Source organism: Canis lupus, chromosome 9 (assembly GCF_048164855.1).
Source record: "Canis lupus baileyi chromosome 9, mCanLup2.hap1, whole genome shotgun sequence".
NCBI classification, from domain to species: domain Eukaryota; kingdom Metazoa; phylum Chordata; class Mammalia; order Carnivora; family Canidae; genus Canis; species Canis lupus.
Window position 1 is genome coordinate 39,001,581 of NC_132846.1, and position 23,407 is coordinate 39,024,987.

A 23,407-nucleotide genomic window follows, 5' to 3' on the forward strand; every position below is an offset into this window, starting at 1 on the left:
TCTTGAATATATGTGTCTGAATTTGAAATAAGATATGATACATAATGGTACTTCATTCAGAGACAATCATCATGTAATATATTTAATATTACTAAATTAGTGGCAGTATGTGCAAGTTGATTTTGTACTACATTCTGCCTGTATCCTTCACTAGCAAGGAGTTACTTTTCTCATGAAGCAGCTAGATCACTGAAGCCTAAAGTACTTTAAGTCACCTGTCATACCTCTCCCCAAGTCTTCAATTAGCCAAGCTAAATATTCATATTTCCTTTCATTATCCACCATATAACAAGATTCCCAGAACTTCACGCCATCATGGTTATTTTCCAGTAAGTGTGCTGTCATTTGATAGTATTTCTTTAAAAATATCCAGCTAGTTTTATAACGCAATATTTTACGTATGATCTGATTAACATAGACTGGAACGATTATTACTTCTCTGCATCCAAAGACAAGAGTGCTACTAGTCCATATTAAGACCAATTCCACTCTGGGAAATGAACTAGGGGTGGTGAAAGGGGAGGAGGGCGGGGGGTGGGGGTGACTGGGTGGCAGGCACTGAGGTGGGCACTTGACGGGATGAGCACTGGGTGTTATTCTGTATGTTGACAAATTGAACACCAATAAAAAATAAATTTATTATTTAAAAAATAAAAAATAAAACAAAAATATTTTAAAAAGACTAATTCCATTTCATTTTACAATGTTCATATGTATGTATATACGTGATCTATTTAACACAGCACACTTCATTTGTCTGTACAGTTTTCCCGGGAAGGCTGTTACCTTCACTCTTGTGTTCAGTTGTACATTGCCATAGGAACCTCTTGAAATATTTAAATAATGAACAAAGAAAATGATGCCAGGTATGAAGATGTCATACCCGTTTGTCACATTTAGGAATACAATGAAAAATATTTAGATATGCTTTTCTAAATTTTAAAAAAATAGATAAAAGTAAATTGACTAAAAGGAAGTTGCTTTAACTTGTAGGAAAAAAAATAAGTTGCCAACCATATTTAGAAGAAGTAGAGTACTTCTTTGATAGATACGGTTAAAAAATAATCTAAGATTTTAAAATATTCAAATCTCAATTTGTTTAAATTCTAAAGGCGTATTTCTGCCTGAATGTTTTGCATAATTCTGCCAGAACTTTTCATATAATGACATCTTCTTACTGATACTTTATGCTTATTACAAAACACATGAAACAAGAAATGAAGACCAAAGAGCTTTTTTCTACTGATCTTTTTCAAATTACATGTTAGGAAAAAAATGACAGTGAAAAATACAAAATGATAAGGTTTTAAGCTTCATCATCCTTTCTATTTTTTTCCCCATAATCTCCTTTTTCCTTTTTAAATCCTCACTCATTCCACCCATTTCTCAGTCTTTTAAGTGCACAGAATGTTATGAGTAGCAAAGCCCAGAGGATGGATTTTGGTTATTAAATTTGAAAAGAATCTAAAGCAACTATAGCAATTAGTAGTCAATAAAATACTTTCAACTAAATAAAATTAATCTCAGCACTATTCCACATAGAATATCTTGCCTAAGAAAACCTTTCCTGATAGAAATGCTACAATCTTCGTCAGTCCTGACTTAAATGCCACAATTTGTATTAGAGAAAGCATTATTCACATAAGGCAAGGTAAGACTGAGTTAAATCACAGTGATTAATTTGCTTATGAGATAAAGCTGAATTCAAAAAAAATCTATAAAACTAAACATGTGGAAATGATAGAAGGAAATGTCTGTAATTGGGGCGAAGTTTCTTCTCTAATTAGCTGCAATGCATCATTAAATTCTATTGTATTAGCAACTCAAAAAAATTTCACTGCTTTGGAACTAACAAGAGAAGAGAAGCATTAGAACAAAGACATTTAACTTCATACATTTCAATCTTTTTCAGAATATATTCATCGTTAAATCTGATAACAATCAACATTAATAAAATATCTGAAAGAGATTATCAACAAAATGGATATAAACATATAGTAAGATAAAGTATTCAGCTTACTGAGGAACAGGAAGGCAAATAGAGGTCTCCGACATCAAATACGGGATAACTGTTAAAATTCAGATGCTGTTTACTAAAGCTACATCCTCAAGTACACTCATATTGCTAAGATTGTGAATTATAGAATGTATTTGATTACTATCATCAATCTTTCATTTCCTTTTTTCCACCTTTGTATTTTAACAAGCTCAGTCAATTGTATTATTATCCAAAAAGCTTGCAGTACAGATGAAAATGTGATAGATGATAGATAGATGATAGATAGATGAAAAATAGAAAGCTTTATTATGAAAGCCATATAAGCTCAAAGGCTGCTGTGCTGAGAATATACTATAAAGGGACAGAGCAGTTATTTGGTTCTACCCAGGTAGAACATAATGGTGACTTGGACTAGGAAATGGCGATGGAGTGGTGAAAACTGGAGGTGGAGCCAGCAGGATTTGGTGGTTTTAATGTGAAGAGGTTTGTCTAAGCACCTGAGGGGTAGAGTTTCCATTAACTGCATTAGGGAAGAATGTCCATGGAGCAGGTTTATGGGAGATCATGAAGAGTTCAGTTCTGGACAGTTTCACTGGATGTGAGGAGGCAGCTGGATTGGGGAGTCTGTAGTTCAAGACCAGGTCTAAGATGAATGTGTATATCTGGGCAGTGTTAGCATACATTTTTAAAGTCATAAAATTGTATGATATCACTGAAGGAGAGAATATGGACAGAGAAGCAAAGAGGTAGAAGGACTGGGCTCTAGAATAGAACCAGGGATCCCTGGGTGGAGCAGCAGTTTAGCACCTGCCTTTGGCCCAGGGCGTGATCCTGGAGTCCTGGGATTGAGTCCCACATCAGGCTCCCTGCATGGAGCCTGCTTCTCCCTCTGCCTGTGTCTCTGCCTCTTTCTCTGTGTGTCTCATGAATAAATAAATTTTTAAAAATCTTTAAAAATTTTTTAACTTAAAAAATAAAATTCCAGTTAGTTAATATACAGTGTTATATTAGTTTCAGGTATACAATATAGTGATTTAACACTTCCATACAGTACCCAGTGCTCATCACTAATGCATTCCTTAATCTCCATTACCTATTTTCCCCAACCCTCACCCTCTCCCCTCTGGTTGCCATCAATTTGTTCTCTATAGTTCAGAGTCCATTTCTTTAAGAATGCATTTTTAAATTCAGCCTCTTGACTACACAATTCATGAGAATCTCCCATAACTCCATTGCAGGCCCAGACTTTGGTGTATATCCCTATATTTACAGTTCTGTTACAGCTAGTTCTCACACATCTGGATGATATTTTCTTAATAGGCTGGAAGAAATCAATGCAGGCGTGGACAGTTGCTGTCACATTGAACTTTAGATATGTTTTATATGTGCACAACAAACCTTTCATATTTGCCACAGTTATTTAACTCTGCCTCTCCATTTAGCCAAAAACTACTCTTTTGGGGCAGCTGGGTGGCTCAGTCTGTTAAGCTTTTGCCTTTGACTTAGGTCAGGATCTCAGGTTCCTGGATCCAGCCAACATCAGGATCCCTGCTCAATGGAGAGACTGCTTCTCCCTCTCCTTCTGCCCCTCCCCGCTGCTTGTGCTCTTTCTATATATCTCTCTCTCGTGCTCTCTATCCCAAATAAAGAAATAAAATCTTTAAAAAACAAAACAAATCACTACTCTTTCTGTACTCTCCATTCAGTTAGGAGGCACATCTGTGATTTTTTCTTATCCAAAAGCTAATCCACTTTAATATTTTGTCTTTTTTCTTTAAGAATCTTTTCATTTGAACTAACATTTTATTTTACCTATACTATTAGCCTCCCAATCTTTTTTTCCTATGACTCCACTTTCTGTGGATATTTACTAATCAGATGTACATTTCTGTGACCACAAATGAAGAACAAGCAAACCAAACATAAAAACAAAAACAAAGAGCAGCCCAGGTGGTTTAGCAACACCTTCAGCCCAGGGTGTGATCTCAAAGACCCAGGATCAAGTCCCACATCAGGCTCCCTGTGTTTCTCATGAATAAACAAAATCTTAAAAAAAAAAAAAAAAAAAAAAAAAAGTAAATAATAGGATCTCAGAAATTGTTTCCTGCTGCATGGCATGTGCATTTCCGGACACAGCACATGTCAGAGTGTCATACCCTAACTATATCATGAGGCAGATAGGTGAGCAGGTCCTTGAGGGGAAACTTTTGAGAATCTAGTCAGCTTCCTTCCTGAACTAACCCAGCATCTGGGAATACAGAAAGTAGCAGGGACTCAAAACCTGCCAGGCTGTGGCATAGGCTATGAGTCAGTTTCTTCAAACGTAAAAGGCCCTTATTACATCATCTTGCTGGTGTTTTCTGCCAGCTACCGGTTGACCATACTGCATTTTCTGAAAAGAAAAGCTTCTGACTGAGATGGTGATTGATAAGGTACACCTTTGCCTCTTGATCTGTTTCACTGAATGTGGACCTCAAAGGACAACATGCATTTAACATCTTAATACTTAAAACACTGAGTCTCACTGTACCCTGTGAAAGGTTCTCTTCCTTCTCTGTATACCCTCCCCTCTAACCATATATTGTTTGGCTCAGGCATATATAAATCAAATTCCACAGAATGTAGTTTGTCCTTTCCCCATCTGTGGTCACACATTCTATTTTAATGGCCATTTAACTAGAAAATTAATACCACAGCTCATAAAATGTTGAAAGAGGGAGAAATCTCACCCTCTTTCTTGATCCCTCGAATAATTACCCCCAAGGATCTCACCTGCACTTCCTTTGAAGGCTTCCTTCCCTCAACTCTTCCAGATGCAGTCCCTAAATATCCCCTCAACCATCCTCTCTTAACAGTAGCTGCTCTGGCTTAAAACTACCTAAGTGAAATTCCTCCAGCTGAACATGTACTTTGCTCATTTGCTCTTTTCCTTTGACATTGAAAGGTGCTTATTGAACACCTTAAAGAAAAACTCCAAGTCAACATCATATGATTAAAAGAACAAATCAAATTTGTGGGAAACGGCAAGGAAAGTAATGTACTATCTGATTATCATGTCAAAATTCAGTACCTAAAAATAATCATATCCACGGATGCTTACAAAGAAAAAGAGCTCAACACTGGTTTTCTCTAAAACTCGTGCACAAGCCCTACATATCATCCCCCATACATATTTGACGTGAATCAGCTGGGTGTAGGAAGTGAGAATTTATTTTTTTAATTTGGTTTTGTTTATTTTAAGGAGGACTTTGAGTCCTCCTTTGCCCCTAACATGAGATAGATGGGAAAAATTAGAAGAGGTTTCATGAAGAGACAAGCAAGAAATTAGAGATGTCAGATGAATGGGAAGATGGTATCCACTTTATAGATATGTGTAAGGAAAAGAGGAAAATAAAGAATCAAAAGTTGTTTTGTAAACATGTATGAGAGACAGGAAAGATTTGAGTGGAGGACAGCATTGAAGACATATACATTTTTTAGTTCATAAGCAAGGAAGTTTCTTTCTAAATTTTAAATAGGTAAAAAATGAAAGGAGAAAACAAGAATAAAATTGACCAGGAGAGATAGCAGCACTTAGTTTTAGAGGAATGCAGCAAATTACTCTGGTTACAAGTGTTTTAGGGAAATGGAGTAATTAGTTGTTTTCAGAAACCACAATTTCCAAATTAATGATTCATGGTTGAGTGCTTTGCACCTTCTAAGCCCTCAATAGATACTACGATTGATTGATATGTTACTTATGAAAAACAGAGGAACACTTATGAAGCAATTATACAAGCAATATATGAGTGAGAAAGCTACAGGCAGATCTTCAGCTGCCTGTAGATCCTAATGAAATGAAAAATAAATAACAACAACAATAATAATAACCCATACCTTCTCTGTGTCAATGCCCTTTGACATGGACCATGTTGAGACAATATAATCCATGACTCGTTCACTAAGGCCTTTGGGGACCTGATAGAGTTTCAGAAAGTCCCGCACATTATTCAGCATCTCATGGTATCGGTTGGTGTTGGCATACATTTGCTGGAAAATTGTGGTAACATTTCCAAAAATAGTTGCATAAAGAAGAGCTGAAAGAGAAGAAATAATGAAAATAAAATAAATATCCTAAGTGAAAAATAAATATGAATATTGGCCAAATCAATGAATAATTTGACAGATATTTTTATAAACTTTTAAAGATTAATGCATATTAACCCCTGAAAGGAGTACCTGGAATTTGGTATTCATTCAGTAAATGTTACCATCAGTATGAGAAACGTGACTTTATGTGTAGGTGCCTTCCTAGTCAATGTGGCAAAACATGAGAGTGAAGAATTAGATAATCCAAAGTTAGAATTTGCCGAAGAAATTCTAGCTTTAGGCAAAAGATATTTTGCTGCCGTGTCCTCCTGAATGAAGCCTGATCAATTTAAATTTTCCAGGGATTGATGATTCACTGCTTGTCTCTTTCAGCTTTTGGAATACTTCTCTGCTAATAAATATTTTTAAGAGAACATCAGAAATATGGGGAGTTAGGACAAATTAAAGAGTTCTATTTTTTAAAGAAGGAAACAGGACTGGAATAAATAGCTAAATTAAAACTTTACAAGTGCCTGAAAATTCCAGTTATTAAACTCATGATTAATATCATGTTTAATCCCAGTATTGTAATTTATTTGATTCCATCATTTTAATTAAGAGTAAAGTCAACTTGCAAACCATTGCTATATATCTATAAAGTCCTATGAGTGCAGTAGGGATTTTAATGCCCGTGACTGCTACCTCCTCCCTCAACCCATAATTTACCAACTCTTTTCTTTTCAGATGTGGGAGGGCTACTAATGTTGACTTCATCTTGTAAAAGCTTTTTAAAAATAATTGAGTTCAGCCTAAACTCAACATACCTCCAGTCCCACCCACCCCACTGTACCCTGTCCCTTTGGTTCCATTCCTTGATTGACAGTAAGCTCTTTTGAAAAGGGGCAGTACTTTATTCCCCCTAATATTCATAAACACAATGTTTAGTAACCACATACATTCCATAAGCATTTCACAAAAGAATGGGGCATCAGCTAGTGGTCACTTCCATTCTACCTCCTCTAAGCATTTGAAAAATGACTCCTCTAAACTCAGTACAGTCTATTTCATTTCAGTTTCATCAGCCAAATCCATTTGATGAAAGTGGTATAAAATCAAGCTAGTGAAGCAATTTCCAAACCTTAAACTATTTTCAGAAAATCCTTCATTTTTTTTTAAGAACAGTTATTCTTTGAATATAACAAATTATAATTTCACCACAGAAAGCTATGATTTTATAAGCATTTACTCAGTTGTTTTTTGCTGTTATTTAGGGATTTTGATGCCAGTTCAGAACAATTTTTAAGACTGATGATATTTTGTTAAAATTGAGTAGGAACAATATAGTGCTGACATTTCTTCATTCATTCATTCATTCATTCATTTACTTCCAGTGTAGTTAACTTACAGTTATATTAGTTTCAAGTGTACAGTATAATTCTATGCATTACCCAGGGCTCATCAAGATAAATGTACTTCTCCATCCCCTTCTCCTGTTTCATCCATCCTCTCCACCCACAACCTCTCTGGGAACTATTGGTTTATTCCCTATAGTTAAATGTCTGTTTTTTGGTTTGTCTCTTTTTTTTTCTTTGTTCATTTGTTTTGTTTCTTAAATTCCACATATAAGTGAAATCATATGGTATTTGTCTTTCTCTAACTTATTTAACTTAGCATTATACACTCTAGGTCCATCCATGTCGTTGCCAGTGGCAAGATGGATCTTTAAATCTTTAAATATATATATATTTAAAAACAAAAAATAGGTAATCATAGATTTAATATCTCTATTCCATCATTGTTGATATTAGGAAAGACAAATACAGAAATACAAACAAAATAATGACAGATGAATCGTATAACAAATATGGAAGTTTTCATTTTCAGGAAAGAAAAATAAAGAAAATTTATGTTTTTAAAATAACGAACATTTCAGAAGTTAATGAAATAAGGCTACAATCATTTTTTACTACTGTTCAGCTATTATAAGTTGTCAATAAATATCACAGAACTACCTATTATTTTGACATGTTTAGGTTGTTTGGCTCCCTAAAATCCTTGCAATATGCTGTATTTGCCAAAGTGTCTTACTACTGCCTTTTAGTTTAACAAATTACCACACATTTCATCTTTTCGGGTACATTAAATATGCACACATTCGGTTCATATAAAAAGTTTAAGTACTAAAACATGAATAAAACTGCCAAAGTATTAAAAGTGTGCAGCATTAATAAATGAAGAATATAATCAACATCCCATTAAGTTTGGCATATTACAAAGATATCCACTTCTGCTTCCCATTTTCATGGGAGTATGGCAGCCTACTCTGGATAAGACTAATAAACAAGGTCAGGATTTAAAGTAAGATATTCAATTACATGTATTTATATTAAAATTTTTTTTATTTTGATCTAAGTTGCAAAAATTATGCAGAAAATTCATATGTATAACCCACATGCAATTTCTCACAGTGATGACATCTTACACAACTAAAGTCATTTATCAAAACCAGGAAATTGAAAATGGCACAATACAATTAATAAGACCATAGATCTTATTCATATTTCACCATTGTTTTAGATGCATTCTTCGTATGTGATTTTATAAAATTTTATCACATGTGTAGATCTGTGTAATATATCTATATTTTTGAAAAGAGAAACTTCTTCTTCCTTAATATTTTCAATGCTTAGGACTATCATACATTTCAAAAACTATAGTAAGAGAAAGTACAATATTCCATAGCAAGCAAAACACTGCTTCCCACCAGACTCTGTTCCCAAGATAAATGTGTACATCTCTGTGTGGTATGTGTATTTGCCAAAATGTAAAAAAAAAAAAAAATTTAGTGGCCTTCACACCCAGCGTGGAGCCCAATCTCATGGCCCTGAGATTAAGACCTGAGTTGAGATCAAATGTCAGATGCTTAAACTGACTGAGCCACCCAGGTGCCCCCCAAAATGTCTATTTTTAATAGCCTTTATATTTGACAACAACGTGGCAATCATCAACTAATCTTATCATTTTAATTTAATAGTATTCCTCTAATCCCTTGGAGAATCATTGGTCTTCCTCTCATTCTGCCTTGATTGGGAAACAACAGATTACCCCAAAAGGTTGTAATAACTGAATATTTAAAAACTCTTTGGGTCTTAATTTGGGGAGGGAGGAGCAGTACTTAATACCAGAGGGAATAACATTTTTCCTTCCATTGATTCCCCTAATTTTCTTTTTCCTTAAATTGAAGTATAGTTGACACACAATGTTACATTAGTTTCAGGTGCACAACATAGTGATTCCACAAGTTTATATGTTATGCTATGCTCCATCTGTCACTATACAATGCTATTACAATATTATTGACTACATTCTCTATGCTGTACCTTTTATCCTTGCAACTTATCCATTCCTTAACTAGAAGTTTGTATCTCCTAGTCCCCTTTGCCCAATTTGCCTATCCCCTACCCTGACCCCTCTGGCAACAATCGGTTTGTTCTTTGTATTTATGGGTCTGCTTCTGCTTTGTGTTTCTTTGTTCATTTGTTTTGCTTTGTGTTTTTTTTTTAGATTCTATATATAAGTGAAATCATATGGTATTGTCTTTCTCTGATTTATTTCACATAGCATAATACCTTCTAAGTCTATCTGTGTCACCACAAACAGCAAGAGCTTATTCTTTTTATGGCTGAGTAATATTTCATTATATATAGTGCCTACAGTACTCTTCTCTAAGATCTTCACCTGGTCTATTTTCTCTCCTCATTCAAGTATTTGCTTAAAATCCAACTCACCACAGAGGGCTTCCATGACTACCTTTTCCAAACATCACCTTTCTCTCTCTCTCTCTCTCTCTCTCTTTTTTTTTTTTTTTTGTATATTTTTTTATTGGAGTTCGATTTGCCAACATATAATAACACCCAGTGCTCATCCTGTCAAGTGCCCACCCTCAGTGCCCATCACCCAGTCACCCCAACCCCCCACCCACCTCCCTTTCCACCACTCCTTGTTCCTTTCCCAGAGTTAGGAGTCTCTCATGTTCGGTCACCCTCTCTGATATTTCCCACTCATTTTCTCTCTTTTCCCCTTTATTCTCTTTCACTATTTTTATATTCCCTGAATGAATGAGACCATATAATGTCCGATTGACTTGCTTCACTCAGCATAATACCCTCCAGTTCCATCCACGTTGAAGCAAATGGTGAGTATTTGTCGTTTCTAATGGCTGAATGATATTCCATTGTATACATAGACCACATCTTCTTCATCTATTCATCTTTCGATGGACACCGAGGCTCCTTCCACAGTTTGGCTATTGTGGACATTGCTGCTATAAACATTGGGGTGCAGGTGTCCCGGCGTTTCATTGCATCTGTATCTTTGGGGTAAATCCCCAGCAGTGCAATTGCTGGGTTGTAGGGCAGGTCTATTTTTAACTCTTTGAGGAACCTCCACACAGTTTTCCAGAGTGGCTGCACCACTTCACATTCCCACCAACAGTGCAAGAGGGTTCCCCTTTCTCCACATCCTCTCCAACATTTGTTGTTTCCTGTCTTGTTAATTTTCCCCATTCTCACTGGTGTGAGGTGGTATCTCATTGTGGTTTTGATTTGTATTTCCCTGATGGCAAGGGATGCGGAGCATTTTCCCATGGGCTTGTTGGTCATGTCTATGTCTTCTTTGGTGAAATTTCTGTTTGTCTTTTGCCCATTTCATGATTGGATTGTTTGTTTCTTTGCTGTTGAGTTTAATAAGTTTTTTATAGATCTTGGATACTAGCCCTTTATCTGATAGGTCATTTGCAAATATCTTCTCCCATTCTGTTAAACATCACCTTTCTCCTAGATCACTCTCTATTACCTTACTACACCTAAATTCTTAATCTTTTTTATCACTACTTTATTTACTTATTTATTTATTTACTCACTTATATGCTTATCAATCTTCCCCATTAGAAATGCAAATTCTCTGAGTGCAGGCATAGGCCTTGTTCTTTTTGCTTACCACTGTATTTCAAGCCTTGTCTTTTGTGTTCCCTACTGTATTTCTAGAAGACAGACCAGGTTCTGGAACATAGTAAATGTTATATATATTTATATTTTTTCCAGTATACACCAAAAACCTAAGGAACATTTTTTTCAGAAACATCCTTTTTGCTAATCAAAGTCTCACTACTGGTGATAGTAGATGAACTACTATCACAGATGGAATATACATTATTAATGAGAGTAGGAGAATAAAATATTTAGAAGCTAAGGTGACACATGTCCTGGCTATATTAAGATAATAAATAAATTGGGAAGGCCCATTATCATTCATCAAACATAATGCCCATGCTTGGCTTGGCCAGTTTTGTAAAGGTCTCTTATACAATTTTACCCTTTGAATGCAATGCTATATAGTCAATTCACCTACTTTATTAATCATAATTAGGCTAATTTATTAAAATTTGATAAGCCTCTTTTTATATGCATTCCCTTAGCCTTTTAAGCTTAAGACAAATTTAGACAAGCTACTTTTGCAAGCTCCTGATATTTAAAGTCTTAGTAATTCTGGCATACAGATTAGTAAATACCTTATCTAAAGAGTCTTATATTTTCTTACACGAAGAAATGATTTTGAAGATAACTGTGGTAGATTAAAGATGGCCACAAATCTCTGACAACTTTTCCACTGACAGGCAGTATCTACACCCCTTCCCCTTGAATTCAGGCCTACTCTATGACTAACCAATAGAATACAGTTACTGTGCTCATATGCCAGTGTCCGGGCCTAAGACTTAAAAAACTAGAAACTTACAATTCCTTGGTGTTTGAACACTAGCTTTTGGTTGTACCTTCCATGTCCTGAAGGAGTCCAAGCACTCTTCTAAAGAGGGCTACACAAAGAGGAATCAAGGTACCTAGCCAATAGCCATAGCTGAGCTCCCAGCTAAGCACAGGCCTTAAGCTGGGCAATTTAAAATATTGATGTAAGAAGACATCTCTGGCAACACTTAAGGCTATGTAGGTGATTCAGTAATCACTTTTTATTTCTATTTCCATTTAATAATCATAGTTAAGATATGAAGGAGGAGTGTCTGGGTGGCAAGTCAGTTAAGTTCGACTCTTGATTTTGGCTTAGATCATAATGTCAGGGTTGTGAGATCAAGCCCTGTATTGGGCTCCAGGCTGACTGCTTTGAGATTGTCTCTCTCCCTCTGCCTCTGCCTCTGCCTCTGCCCCTTTCCCTGCTCCCACACTCTCACGCATGTATGCTCTCTCTCTCTCTCAAAATAAATAAGTAAAATATTTTTTTAGTTATAAAAGACATGAAGGAAAATGATCCATCAACCCATAACTATGTGTGCAGCACACATCTTGACAACATCAGCTAACCAGCCATGTCTGTGGCTGAACCAACTAAGAAGTGGATTTCTAGACCCACTCAAGCCACCCCAGTTGATACCACATGGATCAGAAATAAGTCATGCCCTCCTATCCAGGCATAAATTAGATTCAAGAGTAAAATAAATGGCTATTCTTATTTTAAGCTGCTATGTTTGATTAGTTATACAACTAAAATAATTTAAACCTTAATAAAATAGAATGATTCTCAACAGGATAGAAAACTGGGGGATGAGGGGAGTGATCTCCTTACAATGCACATCAGAACTCAATAGTATATTTTAGGAGATAGTTTTAAAACCTTTCATATACTTTATATTTTCAAATTCTAAAACATCTATTATTTTTATAATATAAGCATTAAAGGCATGAATGTTTAATGTTTTCGAAAGGAGGCACAGATTAAAAGATTGAATAATGCCATTACTAATCATTTATTTCATTATTCATTCACATTGTTGACTTCAGTAGATATATACTGAACATTTATTTTATACCAGCCACTACACTAGCCACTAAGGATATGATGATAAAAAGATGCAGTTCCTGCTCCCAAGTAATAGCACTACTTTCTATAGAAAAAATACAGTCTTTAATTCTCCCAAATCACATTCTTTGAAAGAAGGCTAATGATCTTTTCCTTTTCATAGGTTACAAAAATTCACAAATAAACTTAGAGCCAGTCTAAGTATATAAACTAAATATAGTTTATTTCTTATGGTTAAGTAATTTACAGAATCAAACAAAAATCTATGCTGAGCAAATTAATTGTAACTCAGCTTCCACTCTTAGGAGTTCCTCACTAAAACAGATAAGATGATGATATCTGGGTCTCTGAAGGAATTACATTCTCCAGTCACTTCATTTTGTTTGTTCCTTAGGTCAAGCTGCATCCATTCATCTCATTAATGATTTGTACTTTTTAGACTTTTTGTGCCTGTTCATGATGACATCCAACATTTACTTTTCCTAATTACCTTCTTATAAATCTTGGCAAGTAAATATTGGCCTTAGAATAAGCAATTAAAAATGTTGCTATGAAAATGCATTTCTGGTAACCTTTAAACCATGTAGGTGCTTTAACCATCATTTCCATTTCTATTTACATTCACTAAAGTCCACCTTTAATAATGATATTCAAGATGTAGAAGGAAGATGTCCCATCAATCTGTGATTGTATGGATAGCTCCCAGCCTGTTAAAATATATGATATGATTCCTGTTGGTCTTAGAACAAAGTGAAGAAGCTGATCTTCAGAAACCTGTGGTTTCGAAGTCTTCTTCTCCTTCCAATTCTCTTATAATGGCTCCTGGTTTCCCTGGATGCTCTTTTGCAATGACCCACATATGTAGGCACCCTCTAGGCATCTACTTATGAGCAGAAATTTTCTTTTCCGGTCTTCACTTAATCTATGCCCCATTCTATCTAGTACCTGAAATGCACCAATTATCCAGTTAGAAATGAATCTTATTACTTTATGTTAAATATTGAAAACCATTTAATGTACTATCTTTCTAAGAAGTGTTAGAATTTTGAAGGAGTAATTCCAGTTAATACGAGTTGATTAAATCATTATTTGAATTAAATGCCAACTAGTGAGATGCACTGGGACACAGAGGGACAATTTTTGGAGCTAAGAAAATTATAGCATAATATTAGACAGAATGCACCAGTTTATGGATGATCCCATGAGTGTCATAACAACTGACTACATCAAAATAGTCTCAATAATTACATGAAGTGATTATTGATATTATTTCCTATATACCCTGAGTCACTTAATTTAATGAAATTAATACATAACAGAAACTTATGTTAATAAATTACTAATGTAACATCAAAGATGGAAGAAAAGAGGAGATGAATGGAAAGATATAAGAGGATTGTTCATTCAAAGAACTCTAAGAAATTAAAGTTCAAGTAAAAACAAAGAATCAAAATAGCTTCACTTCATCTTTCTATGATAGCTATTCTATTTTTTATGCTAAGCAAATCCATTTTATTTTTCTCTCTAATCCAGCACAATTCATTTACACTTCTAGTGAAATTAGTACATTTACCTTGATTATATAGCTATAGAAATTTTTGTAGCTTTGATAAAGATTAGATGGAAAATATAAAAAAGGACTCTGAAATAAGAGGAGTAATAATAATAGATTGATAATAATAGATGCTCATAAAATACTGACCTCATCATTTCAAATTTGCTTATTATGAATCAAACAGTAGTTCCTAAAAAATATCAAAATATATCAGGCAACCAAAGACAACCAAAAATTAGTATTATCTTTAGAGGTTGCAGCTCCCCACTAGTGCCCATTTCATCCCTCTCTTTCATATACCTACTACCACCCTGAGCCCCCTTCTTACAGGGGCCTACCTCATTGCTTAGGACATCACATCCTCCTGGTTGGTACACTGCCCAGCTGATACAAAGGTGAGATCTCTCTCTCTCACTCTCTCTCTCTCTCTCTCTCTCTCTCTCACACACACACACACACACACACACACTTTAGAGGGAGCTGTCTTAGGTACTAAGCACCATCTCAAGCAAGGGACCTGCTCAATCTGCCATCCTTGGAATGCTGGTCACTCTTCTTTTGTTTCTCAGAAATTCTAAAGCCATCTTAGAAAGAAACAGAGGAAGGATAAATGTGAGATTTGGAAATAAAAAGGCACACAGATAGAGATTGCTAGTGATACAGTCACTCAGACATGCCTGCAGGGGAAAAGAGATACTTTTATTTTGATGTTATGTTTCAAAAATCATAGTTACAAAGAAACACTAAAACTTCAGGTGAGTACAAATGACTAAGGAAAATAAGATATATTCATTTCAGGTGATGCCAAGCTGGGCAAAGAACAGCACAAACACAAAAAAGCAGAACACCAATTTGGAAAAGATAGCATGATGGACCTTTCTGTTTTTGCAATTAAAGAGATTTCTTTAATGTTTCTATGTCAAAAAATTGCTAATGTTTTGGTTTCTAGGAACAACTGAAAGTACAGATTATATTTTACAAGTTACTTAACTAATAATATGTGCTTTTAGTTCTTCTATTTTGTTTCCAATTTTTTTTTCCTCTGTTAAGTTAGGAGAAGGCATATTTTCTCTTCTATCATCTCTATTCTCCCTCTCTCTTTATCTCTCTCACACACACAAGTTCAATTATGATCTGATCTGATGAATAGATGATATGATATAAGCTGTATTTTTCAGGATATTTATAAATTCTTATATTGTATCTTTCTTTAAAAAACCTTAAAACAAAAAATAAGGAAACTATAATGGTAAGATTCAGACTATAGTAATTCAATGATTTGATACAGAAATTTTCCTACACCCCTCAACTTAAGGAATGCAAAGGTCAACCTGCTTTATCTAGTTATAAATCCAGCTTTATGAGCTACAGGAAAAAAGTGAGAAAATAAAGTGAGTTTGGAATGGTACAATTAAGGTAAAAATGGAATTTCTTTTACTTATGGATCTTGTCTGTTTATTTTGTATTAGATATACATTTTAATTGCTTTCCAGTAGTCTTTGTTTTTTAGCAATAATATCTGCAAGTCATTTTTGTAATCTTTAGCATCAGAATATAAAAAGAAACATAAGTAGAAAGTAACACTAAATCATTTACTCTTTCTATATATCTATAAAGTAGATGTTACTATTATGCTTACCTTAAGATGGAAGCACCAGATATAATATTTGAATAATCTTAAGATACCTAGTGCCAAAACACAAGTATTATTGATTCAAGATCCAAAAGTGAAGTGGCATTGCCAACAACCTGAGGACTCCTAAGAACAGTACCTGTAGAATAGCCAAGAGCTTCTCATATACTCTTGCAAACTATCTTCTTGCTGACCTTCAATACGATTCATTCTTTTTTTTTTTTTTTTTTTTTTCGATTCATTCTTACTTCCAAATTTTTGATCATGCAATTCCCTTGCAATGGATTTCAAATATGATCACAATTTATTTTCTATCTTGGTATGCACATGTCTTTGTCTTTGTCTTTCTATCTTTGGTATGCTTCTCTACCATAGGTGGAATCGATTTCCTTTCATCTGGGCTGGCTTTGTGACTTCCAATAGAATGCGACAGAGATGTTATTATGCAACTTTGCTTTCAATTTATGAGTATACATAGAAACATGACTAGAAGGATGTTTACAAAATGTTAATAGTTGTTGTATTAGGAAAATAGAATTTGTGGTGATTTTATGTTCCTTAAAGTAGTCTACATTTAAATTTTTACAATAAGCATGTACCATTTTTATAAAAAGAATAAGTTATTTGCATTTTTAGAAAGGACAAAGCTATAAATCTCTTTAAAGGACAATTAGTTTAGCTCTCAGGTGACATATTCATGAGGAGTCATTAAAAACCCAAGATGCTAATGGTGATAGCAAACCTTACTTAGTGCTTATTATAAGCCTTATTTTTGTTATCTCATCAAATTCACATAATCGCCCTAGGTTACTATTTTATCCTCATTACAAACATAAGAAAACAAATTCAGGAAATTAATCTGCCCAAATTCAGGTCAGAGCTTCAACCTCAGTAACTCCACAACCCAACATCCTCATCAATTTTAATGTTGATTTTGTAAATAATAACCATCCTATCCCGCAGCAGACCTATTATAGCCATGTTAGCTGTTTACTAATCAGTGATATGTCCAAAAGTTCTTCAGTATGAACAGCAGATCTCAAAGAATCAAATACTCCTAGGGTCTAGATTATAGGTCAAATAGAAACAAGATGCACCCCTTAGGTGAGATGAACCAAGAACTGTTTTTGGTTCCTCATTAAACTAGGATATGCTTACATGAATACAGACTCCTAAGCCCTTAAATCTGTTATGGTTGCCACAATACCTAAATGGTCATTTAATACAGTAGAAAACAAAATTTATTGATTGATATCTCTGTAACATAAAAGGAAAATTCTAGTTTACGTTGCTTATCCCTAATCACCATGATACAATGTTAAATATATACACATGATACATATCAATATTAATCAGGAATTAATTTTTTCTTTCTTAAAAATATTTAGTACATGCACATAGCCTAGAAGGAAAAGGCACTCTGAGAGAAACTGCAGGATCTCTACAATGGGAAAAAGTAATCTATCTGCCAGACTCAGTACATTTTTTTTTCTCATTTATTTTATCACTTCCCCCCCTAGACTCTAAGCTACTGAGTGTAAAAAATTATATCCTTGACTTTTTTCAAACCAAGTCAGAGTTTTGCTCAGTGAAGGAATAAATGAAAGTTAATTTAGCCTTCTATAAATAAAGAGATATGAGGATTTCTCTGACTATGTGAATATAATAGAACATTAGCACGACTGTATCTCTCTGGCTGCCTATACAGTGCATGAACAATCTTACTCCTTATTAATATTTCATGTAATGCATAGCAAACACTTCATCAAAGGAAAGGCATTATTATCCTTGAATGAATGTATTCTTTAAGCTTCTTAAGCCAGGACCAATATCATCTATTTCCTCCAGAATCCTCAAGAATAACTAGATATTCTTCAACAAAGAGTATGACTGACAAAAGTTGCTGACTAAGATGAAACAGAACGGTGATAGGGACTCTCTCCCTTTTTTGGTGAAATTATACCATGGGTTTGTGGGAGCATAAAGACAGTAAGTTTTATGTACACTGTCAAAACTTTTTAAGAATGGTATTTTAGCCATTTTATAAATATAATTAGGCCCCCTGTGCATTGGCCAATAGTCAGGGTATTCACAAACATATCAAGCATACATGTATTAAGTGCCTGTTGTATGTAAACAATGATAGGCACTATGAGACGTACAGAGGTGTGCAACTTTATGTACATATTTTAAATTTTTGAATTAAGACTGGAAGCAATTTGGTTATAAAATTCTGTACTCAGGAATGATTATGAATGTTCTCGTACTGCTTAAAAATGTTCTTAACCAAGGTATCAGAAATCTGACAAAATATCAACACAATAAATACCCTGATCATTAAATAATTATACATTTGGCAAAATGCTCTGGAAGAGTTAGTAAGGTCAAAACTGAACAGGTTGACCTTACAGTCCTACTAAGGGTGTTTTACATTAAAATTACAGGTTAGCCTCATCATTGCTGACTTAATACTGCCCTTGACAACTCTCATTACTCTAGTGCTACCTCCTTCACTTTTAGGACACACTGTTCCTCTCCTAGCTCTTGTCTCCTCCCTTATCTAAGGTATCTGTCCAATTAATCATTCAAACCTACACCCTCTGAGAGTAAAAGAGGACATTCTCAATATTATGTCGGGACAACAGGAGTGAGTCGATCTGTCCTAGGTAAACTAGAGACACTATGTGTCACTCCATTCTTACTCCAACTCCTCTCCCTATGGTCTCTCCTCTCATGATAAGAAACAAGGTCTATAGGTTTCTAATAGTCTTTTGCATCAGAACTCACTCCTTGAGAAAGACTGGCCATTCATGGGATCAATTATCATCTGACCTAGATGGCTAGCGTGTTTTTGTGCCCTACAGTCTCATGTTGCAAGTGCCTACACACATATCACTTTATTCGGATGAATGCATTCCTCAAACTGCCTAGTGTGGTGCCTAAAAGGAATCATGTCATTTTCTCCTAACCTACAATATTCTCCAAATCTCTTTTTACAGTGATCTGAACAGCAGAAAGTATAAAACCAAGGCTCTAAAAGTGGAAACCCCTACATCATTTGTTGCTGGGACTGTAGACAGACTAATATAGTTGACCCTGAGTGTTTAAAATAAAGATATAAGTGAGATGATAAACTTATGTCTAGAGAAGGCAAAATGACTTACAAGAATCTGATTTGATGGAGCAGCCCGGAATTTGCAAACTATATTCTTTGGAACACTATAATTCTCTATGACTTTAACAGATGTCTAAAAAAAAATCTAAAAAAAATAGTTTCTGGATCAAATAAGTTTTCTATTAGCGCTCTCTCTCAGAGTCCCAATTCACATTAGCATATCACAATGCTTATTAACATATCAAAAGCTCTGAGAAGCCTTGCAGTAAAGACACCATTTTTCATAGTTGTTTGTTCTTGGAACCCTTTTTATTCATTAAAACCTTAGGAACATTTTGCAGATCTCCATGGAAAATCATTTCACAATCCCTGCAGTAGGCAGGAGGGAGCAGGTGCAGGCATTAGAGTGTATGAGAAATGGTTGCCATTGTCCCAGGATGCTAATGCAGGCCAGCAATGAGGAATCCATTTTAACAAACCTAAAAATTGGTGGTGCTACATGAACCAGTGTCACAGATTGACGTAGAGAAGGAACTAGTTACAAAAGGTAACACTCACCTGTAGTAAAAGCAAGAGAAGGAGTGAGTGCTGGGTGGTGAGGCCAAACTTGAATATGATTGAAAAATAATCCAGGCGGTGGTAGAGAGCAAGGTGAGGGACAGTATAGGTGAATTGGCAAGTCTGTTGCTCTCTCTAGCCAGAGTTGTTGAGTTTTTAGGCAGACTCTCTGTGTTCCCTTGCCACTGTTTTGTGGGTCACAAAGTGGCATTCTCTAAATGAATCTTAAGTCAGGGCACCTGGATCGCTCAGTTGGTTAAGTGTTAAGCGTCTGCCTCTGGCTCAGGTCATGATCCCAGGGTCCTGGGATTGAGCCCCATGCCTGGCTCCCCATTCAGTGGGGAGCATGCTTCTCCCTCTCCCTTTGCCCTTCCCCTCACCTCTGCTAACATTCATTCTCTCCGTCTCTCTATCTCTCTCTCGCTCTATCTCTCTCTTTCAAATAAATAAATAAATAAATAAATAAATAAATAAATAAATAAAATCTTTAAAAAAATAATTGAGTCTTGGGACGCCTGGGTAGCTCAGCCATTGAGCATCTGCCTTCGGCTCAGAATGTGATCCCGGTATCTGGGATCAAGCCCCAAATCGGGCTTCTTGCAGGAGCCTGCTTCTCCCTCTGCCTGTGTCTCCGCCTCTCTATATATGTGTCTCATGAATAAATAAATAAAATCTTTAAAAACAAAAAAACTGGGATCCCCAGGTGGCTCAGCAGTTTAGTGCCTGACTTTGGCCCAGGGTGTGATCCTGGAGTCCCAGGATTGAGTACCACATCAGGCTCCTGGCATGGAGCCTGCTTCTTCCTCTGCCTGTGTCTCTGCCTCTGTGTGTGTGTGTGTGTGTGTGTGTGTGTGTGTGTGTCTCATGAATAAATAAATAAAATCTTTAAAATAAATAAATAAATAAACAAAAAAACTTGAGTCTTAAGTCAGTGTTTGATGAAGAAAGGGTAAAATGCTATTTGAAAAACCTTAGTCTTGTATGTATAGACAGCTTGCACTGGAATGTGAGAGACACTAAAGGCAGGTTTAGATAGAAAGGCAGGTTGGTAAACATCTCTGTGAAGAAGTTAAGAGCATCTGAAACAGAGCAGGGACTGGCAGAGAGAGAGAGAGAAAAAAAAATAAACCAACCAAAGACATGAGGAAGAATCAGCGGACTCATACAGTTATATCCTTGCAGTCCTGCGCCCTGGGCAGCATCTGCCATATCTCGGCTCTCTGTCGTTTCAGTGTGTACTATCTTCCTTTACTTTGATCTATATCTTCCTAAATCTCTTTGTAAATCTCTTCAGTTGTATACCTTTTGCTTCCCTATATAAAGTGTAAATTTTATTGTAAACAAGAAAACATATTTTCCATGAATTGTGCATTTCTGAGGAGAACCTTATGCATTGCTTGGAGCAATAAATTAAATTATATGAAAGGTTAACTGATGTTAAGCATGCGATTATAAACATGCATTTCATATATTATAGGGCACCTCGCTGACTGACTTTATTTTTTTAAAGATTTTATTTATTTATTCATGAGAGACAGAGAGAGAGAAAGAGAGAGAGAGAGAGGCAGAGACACAGGCAGAGGGAGAAGCAGGCTCCATGCAGGGAGCCCAACGTGGGACTCGATCCCAGGACTCCAGGATCACGCCATGGGCCGAAGGCAGGTGCTTAACACTTAACCAACTGAGCGATCCAGGTGCCCTGACTTAAGATTCATTTAGAGAATGTCACTTTGCCACCCACAGAACAGTGGCAAGGGAACACAGAGAGTCGGACTGTCTCACTGACTTACTTTAAAGATAAATTCCTATCCTGTGTTTAAACAGGATTGGGTCTTTTAAAGACTAATCACCAAGAGACTATCACGTAAAGACAATCATATCATCATCCAATTAAATGAACAAATCCATGTGATGATATATGGAGACATGAAAATAATCCATCATGAAATAACAGAATACATTACTCCACTTACAATTCTTGGGAACTATGATTTGTGGAAACTTTGAGTATTTTGGCCAGGGAAACTTTCCACCCTAAGCCTATTCATTAGTTGCTGGCTGAAATGCAAAACTTAGTTAATTGCCTTTAATGAATGGAGCCAATACAAACCTATTAGGTAAACAGAAATAGCATTGGTTTAGTAGGTTTCAAAGGCTTTAATTCTTGATTTGATAAAATTATCCTCATCTTTCTAACGTGCAAGACTGTGTACCCCATGAAGCACTGTGTATCCCCTGAAACATGACATGATATATTACTAAATGTCTTCTCTATCTCCCACATTACTAGGTTTCATTCTTTTCTAATAACACTTGGTACCGAATGTTCACCTTTTCAATAAATCATTACTGCCAAGGTCTGACGTGTATGGAATAAAGCCATACCAAGTTCATTTTACTGGGCACATCACTGTGACAGAAATGTCAACTATAATAAGCATGTGATGAAAAAGATCTCCAGGGCTCCTGTCAGGTAGTACATAACCTGAGAGTAGGTTAAAATTGAACATTTACATGAAGAGGCTGGGTGACTGTGGCTGACAGCTGTCATTAACAATATGAAGAAGAAGAAATATGCCACCTAAGATTTTCCAGCTTTCACAATTTACAAGTGCTTTCACATTCCCATTTAATCTTTCCAACAAACATGGGGTTGGGCATTATTCCCCACTTATGGGTAAGAAATATGTCTCTTCTCCCCATCCATATCGCCACTGCCCTAATTAAGGCACTCATCATCTCTCGGCTGAATTACTGCCATAGCCGCCTGACTGACATCTCTGCCAACGATCATGTTCCAGCTATAAGAACGGAGTACTATTAGGTTTTTCTGGGAGGACAAAAGAACCTGAAAACTCAGTTATTTCACAATAACCAATTTTTACTTGGCATTCACATCTATAAGGTGGATGTAGATCATACAGCTCATTACGTTGTTACTAATTTATAGATCAATAATGTGGCTCTTGATGAATCAAGTAAATGCCTTTTGTAATTGTTTCAGTCATTAGGAAAACTCATATGATTTATCTGAAAATAAGAACTAGATGCAAATCAGAGATTCAAGCACATGTCAATATGTTTTATATCCGTGGGCACTCAGTAAAAGTGAGTTTTCCAACTAAGAGACATTAAATTTGGTAAGAATGATTGTTTAATGATCCAGTGATTTAAATTGCTTTAGCTATTGTCTGGAGTCACTTAAGAAATCACTTATTTTTACTTTTCTGGAAAGATGTGGAGTAAAAGAAAATAATAAAATTCTATAACTATTTAGCATAAATGTCCAAAATCCTTCTCAATATTTTCTCCCAATAAAAGAATCAGGTAGCAGGGTACAAAAGAAGATGGAAATGAGAGCAGGCCGTGAACACTGCAAATCACATGAAGTGATTATCACAAATCCACTACTGACAGACACAAAGTGATTTCTGTATATGCACAGGTCAACCGATGGTTCCTGTTCCGAGGGCTGATTTGGTTCTAGTTTTCTATTTCGAATTAGGAACCCGGGCTTCTAACATAGTAGTGTATTTTAGGGGGCTTAATAACCACTAACTCTTAAGCATGCAAGAGGCCTGAGAGTCCTGGGCCTGAAAATAATTCATATTT

The 23,407-nt window shown here is 35.6% G+C and overlaps 1 protein-coding gene across 1 annotated transcript in view; it reads right to left on the minus strand.

Annotated features, from left to right (window-relative positions):
- The window catches only part of KCNH5 (potassium voltage-gated channel subfamily H member 5), a 278,213-nt gene that overhangs the window by 104,293 nt on the left and 150,513 nt on the right, over positions 1–23,407 (minus strand). Inside the window, exon 8 of the mRNA XM_072838864.1 lies at positions 5,876–6,075. Within this exon, the coding sequence (XP_072694965.1) occupies positions 5,876–6,075 (200 nt within the window). The remainder of the gene's footprint in view (positions 1–5,875; positions 6,076–23,407) is intronic.